At 39.8% G+C, this 7175-nt stretch overlaps 1 protein-coding gene and 1 long non-coding RNA gene across 2 annotated transcripts; one reads left to right on the forward strand and one right to left on the reverse strand.

Moving 5' to 3' along the window:
• The first annotated feature begins 2423 nt into the window (after window positions 1–2423).
• On the forward strand, window positions 2424–3405 carry LOC129716944 (uncharacterized). Its single transcript, XR_008726669.1, has 2 exons — window positions 2424–2896; window positions 2954–3405. It is a non-coding gene; the product is annotated as an uncharacterized LOC129716944 (long non-coding RNA).
• Window positions 3116–5142, reverse strand: LOC129716934 (V-type proton ATPase subunit d). The gene is made up of 3 exons (XM_055666781.1): window positions 4858–5142; window positions 4041–4549; window positions 3116–3951 (listed from the first exon to the last, which is right to left on the reverse strand). Exons 1-3 carry the CDS (start codon window positions 4976–4978, stop codon window positions 3535–3537), a joined length of 1047 nt encoding a protein of 348 aa, XP_055522756.1. The 5' UTR covers window positions 4979–5142; the 3' UTR covers window positions 3116–3534.
• Between the last annotated feature and the right edge of the window lie 2033 nt (window positions 5143–7175).

Genomic DNA, 7175 nt, shown 5'->3' on the forward strand with positions numbered 1-7175 from the left:
TTATCGTAGCAATAGAGGATTGCAACGATTTTTGTCGAAAATTGTTCATAATTTTATTTGACATAGCTTCTAATGGTTCAACACCAGTAAGTCTATGTAATTCGAGTGTACCAAACCACGGAGAACGCTTCAAAATCATTTTCAGAATTTTATTCTGAATCCCTTGGAGCGTTTTCTTTCTTGTTGAACAGCAACTTGACCAGATCGGTACAACATAAAGCATTGCTGGTCTAAAAAATTGTTTGTAAATCAAAAGTTTGTTCTTTAAACAAAGTTTAGAATTCCTGTTGATGAGAGGATATAAACATCTCGTATATTTGATGCACTTGGCTTGTATACTCTCAATGTGCTCTTTGAAAATAAGTTTTTTTTATCGTAAATTAGTCCCAAGTACTTAACCTTGTCAGACCAACTTAAAATAACCCCATTCATCTTGACAACGTGATTATTGTTTGGCTTGAGGAAAGAAGCCCTAGGCTTATGCGGAAAAATTATCATTTGATTTTTAGAAGCATTGGGAGAGATTTTCCACTTTTGCAAGTAGGAAGAAAAAACATCTAAACTTTTCTGCAATCGACTGCATATGACACGAAGACTTTTTCCGTTTACGGAAATGCTTGTGTTTTCGCAGAACAATGACTTTGTGCATCCTGGAGGCAAATCAGGAAGATCCGAAGTGAATATGTTGTACAGGACTGGACCCAACACTGAACCTTGAGGTACATCTGCTCTGACAGGAAATCTATCAGATTTTGAACTCTGATAGACAACCTGCAGAGTTCGATCAGTAAGGTATTTTTTTTTAAATTTTGATTAGGAAAATTGGAAAATTAAATGTTTGCAATTTCGCAAAACATTTTTGTTGATTTACAGCTTAATAAGCCACTATGCAGTGGATTTCGGCTGAACTATAGTTCAACAAGCCGTTATCCAACAAAATTGTTTGTTGGGATTGTCGACAGAACATTAGAAGTGGTGACAAAGCAATACATTAGACTAACATCAAAAACATCATATCAAAAAGACTGGGAACTCTGCCTGAGATTGAGCGACAGTTTTAGCAGCGCAGTCTTTCGAGTAAAAGTGGCACTGACGCATGCTAGTGTGCGTGCTGGCGATGCGAATGCGAGCCGAACGCACAGGTTGGACCACCACATACGCCCACTCTGTCTTCGCAGCGATGCAAACCTCCACCTTTAATAGAGGGAGTGCGCTGTTTGATTTGACGCTTGTCATTTGTATGGGATCGATCCAAAGATGCCAGTCTTCTTGATATGATGTTTTTGCTAACATGCAAGGTAGAGAAGGTTGGGTTGAAGAACAATATGTCTAAAACGAAGGCTGGTGGAACCGACCACGACAGGGCCGCTTAGGCAGTAATATGGCGATCGACGGCGATGCGCTCGAGGTAGTCGACGAATTTGTCTACCTTGCATTGCTGGTCACCAGGCTTGCCAGATCTACGGATTTATCCGTAGATCTACGGATTTGTTCGCTTCTACGGAATAACATTTATATGGGAAATCCGTAGAAAAGAGGGGAAATCCGTAGAATCTACGGATTTTAACGAAATAATTCTGCCGACGCTGCTGGTCACTTTGGACAACGATACCAGCCGTTCATTTTCGGTGGCGTGCAGGAGAACGTTGTGTGGCGGCGGAGAATTAATCATGCGAGCTCGAGCAATTCTGCTGGCGAACCCAGTATTTTCAAGGTGGCCAAAAGATCCTCGACCTGATCGGGAATCGAACCCGATATCACAACCGTGTGGGAGCTAGCCGACCGACATCGCTAACCACAGAACCACGGGAACCACATACAGTACAAGATGACATGATAGCCGAATACCCGGTAATGACCACTCCTACAACAAGTTAGATGGTTCCCGGGTTGTTACTACACCATAATATTTTTAGAAATAGTTAATTCTTGAATGGCTTTTCTGAAAAAAAAATCGTAAACAAAACAACGTATGTTATTGAAAAACTGGTTCCTGACTTCGCACTAACACAGATTCAACTACTCCAAAGGTTTCGATTTCTCTCGTGTTGATGAACCTGCACACTCAATTTATCTCGGCAATTTCTCCAACAGCTGATCGAGCTCGGCAAAGTTTTTATCAAATTTAGAGCAACATGTCAAAAGGATCTATCTGCTTTGATTGATTTTTTGATCGATCGGTTTCTTTCAACCGCCACGGCTTATTAAACACGTTTCATGATAATATGTTCTTTACACCATTTGATAGCGGAGAATCTAATCTAGCTTTTTAAATAAAAACCACGTTGGGAATAGTTACTTTAGCTGAACTATTAAACAAATGAAAAGTCAATCAAGAGAATCGATGAAAGTAGATAGATCCTTTTGACATGTTGCTCTACATTTATTGTCAGCAATATATTTCGACGAACATTCAGCAGCAAATACATCGATTTACCGTAAACCAGAAAGTATTGCCATTTCATTTGCCGAAGTTCTTGAAAATTTTGCCGGAAACTTGTTGAACATTTCGCTGAATTTATCAGCTGTTGAGTTCTCGGTAACATTTGATGTTCTTCCAGGTTACGTTTGATCTCGTTGTTTTCAAATGCCAGCGTGAAGGGGGAGAGAACGTACTATGCCGAGCCGTGTTTTGATGTTCCTGTTTAATATGGCCCCTGGGTAGTTCTAGGCAGTCATGCAGAACTCCTGGATGACTGCTTCTGCCCGGAGAGGTGGAAGCTACAGAGACTGGTCTTATTGGCGAAGGCTGGGAAATCACCAGGGAAAGCATTGGATTATAGGCCTATATGTCTGCTGGACACTGCGGCCAAGCAGCTTGAGAGAATTATCTTCAATTATCTTGAGATTGGCGAAGTAAACGGTCTCGTTAGTAATCAGTTCGGCTTCCGGAAAGGTAGGTCTATTCGCTATTGCGCAAAGTAACGATTAATGTGAAGAATGTGTTCAATAGCGCCAGCTGGGACGCTTAGGAGCATCCACATACCGGTGTCATTGTACAAATCGAAACGAGCTGAATGGTTGATACATTTTGGAGGCTCTCGAGATCTGCCATTCACACCCCATAACCTGACTGAGACTAGGCATTTTTAACGAAGGATGACACATAGTGAAATATATTGGTTATCTACACTTTATTTTTCACCATTGTACATTGATTAATTGGAGTTTAATTACGATTAGTGCAGTATTCAATAAATTCTATTGTTCACAAATAAATGTACAGAAAGCGTTCACCTTTGGCGGACAGGTATTAAGAATTTTTTCCCTAAAATAGATAAAATGTTTCAAACAAATAACAGAAACGGCATTTACATAGGATTGTGTATGGCGTGTTGAATTAGAGTTTTAAAGCCTGAGGGAAACTGTAATTTCTTCTTCGATTGCACTCGAAACAGCAACGGTAATATTTCAGAAAGATAAAACACGTATAATACTTTCATCGTCGTTATTTCGCAGCTTATCCACTTTCACATGAAAAGGAATGTCTAAACTTTTCTCTTGCACTAGCAAACAATCTATGAATTTTCCCTTTTAGAAGATGGGAATATAATTATCAATCTTGGCGCGATGCTTTTGGGCTACACATTCCGCGATCCAGACAATGTTACGACATTCCTGCTCTTTCAATTTAAGATACGAGTAGAAAACACCAAAATGGAACTGCTGCATGAAGGCGTAAACGTTCAGCTTCACCTCGTGCTCGTAGAACTTATCTTCCAGCGTCTTATCGCCGGGATTGTTACCGGAACCGTCGAACAACGCGGCATACTCAGCGTAGTACTCCGCGACAGCCTTGACCTGTTCGTAATCGTCGGCTCGAGCCAGCGCAGCCAAACCGTCCGGATTCATTCGACCACAGCGAGGGTACAACTTGGCACGGTCGTCCTTAGACAGTTCGGTTCCGAACGAGTTTATTGTAATGATGATGGCGCGACGATCGGCTTCGAACTAGCGGAAGCGAAAAAATCAAATGATTGTTTTGACACATAGTAAGCAAAAAAACAAGAAACATAGTATACATGTTAACAAAGACTCACCGCCAGAATTTCACACATAACATCAGCTGTTGTGCCGCCAATTTTCTTGCAAAAATCATAGAACGCCTCCAGGTACGCTTTGTACAGCGTGTTACGAATAATTTCAATATTCATTTCATCCAGATCCTGCTCCGAGATGCAATCGACAAAGAAGGGAGCCAACGGAGTGTCCACCAGTACGGCATTGTAGAGCTCAGCCGGGGTGGCGGCCACATGAATAGCCTCCATCTGTTCGAAGCTTCCGAGAGGGTGACACTTTGGAATCAATTCCGAAATTGGCCGCTGGTGCAGCGTTCCAGTGATAAGCAGAATAATGTTATCAATCATGTAACTGTAAGTGATGAAGTCCAAAAAGGTTGACAGGGGTTCAACGGCATGATTACGCATATGCTGGAACTCAATGACCAATTTTTCACGGAGTTTGTCATCGATAACCGAAACTGCTAGTGGAGACGGTTCGTTTGCAAGGAATTGGCCATAATCCGTGCCCTGCAGGTGCAACTTTAAATCTGAAAGTAACATTTTTTGTTATAATCATGTTGTGCTTTTTCTATTTCAACAATAATAACTGGTGCTTTTAATATTGAAAATTATAGAATCTATAAATTATTTGCATTTAAGCCAGAAAAAATACATTTGTGGACCCCCCTACTTTTGTTGATGGTGCTGAGGAGGGTCATATGATCAACTTTCAGATTAAAAATTATTCATTGATTTTCTTTTTAACTATCCCGTGATGAAGTCACATTACAATTTATCACTTTATAAACGTTAATACACCAAGAATCTTTAATTATTTCCTTTTACATATGTTTACCTTCAAGAGTCTCGCATTGAACCAAATTTAGATAGTCTGCCTGCTTTAAGATTCCGCACTTGAATCCACGGCACAGACCTTCCAAATAGCCACCATCGATGTTAAACATGTAACCAGGCATCTTGCTGAATTATTCTTCACACTTTTGCACCGATTATTAACAGGGAAAGCAGAAATATTTTCGACTAACTTAAGTTTTTCTGATGGCGAGCAGTCCTCCGCTGAGAGATTTTCTTCTCTGACGATGAATGAAAAAGAAGTGTCATATGACTGCACGATAGGAAACAATGGGCGCACGCATGTCCAGAGTTGCCAACAAAATTTTCAATTGAACTGGAAGATTGCTGAAGAAAAAACTGGAAAAAGCTGGATTGGATATATTTACAAAATACCGAAAAAATAAATTGTGAGAGTGAGGTTATTGAATCCAATATAAGTTTTAAGTACAGCAACTTAAGGCCTACATTTTGTTGAAATTATAAACTGAAAATTTTCATTCACAGGAGCAAAATTTTTTTAATTGATGCAACATTTTCTTACGTTCTGTGAATTCGAACAGTTTTTAAACTGCTACGCAACTGAAATTAATTTGAAGAATGCCGCCTGTATATAATATCTTTGAGATAGATTGTTTCTATTTTTATATAACATTAACCCATCATTGTTATTATTTTTTTTCTTCATGATCTGATAACACCTATTTGTTAGTTTTAGAATAAAGCTGAACTTACTTGTCTTTTTATCTCAACCATGCACAACACATCCTTAATTTGGCCGTGTTTCGTGCGAGAAGATACAATACTGAAAATGCTGCTAATCAATCCACAAAATTTACGTTCTAAAAATATTTCCAAACCAGTCGGAGCTTGAGTGTCCAAAAAATCTGGATAAAACTGGCAGATATACAAAAAAACTGGAAGATTTTGGGATTAAACTGTTTGACTGGATCACTTGAAAAAAACTGGAGGAATCCAGTTTAAACTGGAACATTGGCAACTCTGCGCAAGTCGATGTGCAAGAGGGGAGCCCGAAGTTAAGTGGTTTGTCGATTTTATAGACGGCTGCTCGATTGTACTAAAAACTAGCGTTGCCAGTTTTAATATCAAATGAAAATGTTGCTTATGGTGGGTATGATTATGAAATCTTTATATCTGATAGCCCACATACATAATCAATAACAAAAATAAACGGATGAAAATCCATATGATTTAGCGAGGTTAGTAACGAAAGGCTGAAACTCAAAAGGCTGAAACCCGAAAGGCTGAAACTCGAAAGGCTGGAAAAGTATGTTTCATAACGAAAGGCTGAATGCACAAAAGGCTGAAACCACAAAAGGCTGAATGAACGAAAGGCTGAAACATGAAAGGCTGAAACTTTTGAATCATAATCGTTGAAAAATTCGGACACATGGATAACAAACTTTTATAAGGTGACAGAGTTCAATGTTTGAGTATTAATTGGTTTGTGCAATGGAAAATTAATTTTCGGCAACATTTGAATCTATACACACTTGACTCTTGTACACGTTTCCTAGATGATTCAGGGCGAGACGGCCGAAGGCCGCGAGTGTGCGCCGGCGACCCGCCGTCGGAAGCGCCGGCCACTGCGGGGGGGCAGCCCCCCCGCGAAATCACCTCTGTATAGGTTCGTTCGTTTTTCTAGGTCTACTGACTCGTAGGGGTGATCCCCTAGTTTAGTCCGAACGAGCGATAGCGAGTAAGGACAGCATACATCTCGGACAATCGAGTCGGCCGTAGGCCACGAGTGTTCTTTTAGAAATGAACTTTGTGAATTTCAGCCTTATGATTTTTCAGCTTTTCGTGATTCAGCCTTTCGTGTTTTCAGCCTTATGTAGTTTTCAGCCTTTCGTGATTTCAGCCTTTCGAATTTCAGCCTTTCGTGTTTCAGCCTTTTGAGTTTCAGCCTTTCATAGTAGACCCGATTTAGCAATACCCCATACAATCGGTGCTATATCCTGGACTAGTTGTTAGGCACGTTTTATGGTTATTGGATTATGCGGGAGTAGAGTTGCTATTTAAGTTATATATCGTCATTTTGAAAAATAAAAAACATTTGAAATTCTTCTGAAATTTCAACAGATTTCGACGATGATTGCTATAAATTACTCATTTGTTGAACCTTGAGATTTCACGATCTTCAGCTGTTATCACCAAAATTAGATTCTCCATCTCCCAAAGCTTGTTAAAAGCCTTCATGTCCTTATCCTTACACATATGGTTTGAAGCTCCTAAATCCAGTACTACCTAGAATTTTCCCGATGCTTCACAGGGAAATCATTCATATCAACTCTTCTAAAT

The sequence above is a fragment of the Wyeomyia smithii genome, chromosome 1 (genome assembly GCF_029784165.1).
Source record: "Wyeomyia smithii strain HCP4-BCI-WySm-NY-G18 chromosome 1, ASM2978416v1, whole genome shotgun sequence".
In the NCBI taxonomy this organism is placed as follows: Eukaryota; Metazoa; Arthropoda; class Insecta; order Diptera; family Culicidae; genus Wyeomyia; species Wyeomyia smithii.

Excerpts from the sequence above, each read along its gene's own strand:
- LOC129716934 (XM_055666781.1), bottom strand. The coding sequence starts at position 4,978 with ATGCCTGGTTACATGTTTAACATCGATGGTGGCTATTTGGAAGGTCTG. Across the intron at positions 4,550-4,857 it reads TCAATGCGAGACTCTTGAAG|ATTTAAAGTTGCACCTGCAG; the intron begins GTAAACATATGT and ends TGTTACTTTCAG. Across the intron at positions 3,952-4,040 it reads TTATGTGTGAAATTCTGGCG|TTCGAAGCCGATCGTCGCGC; the intron begins GTGAGTCTTTGT and ends CGCTTCCGCTAG.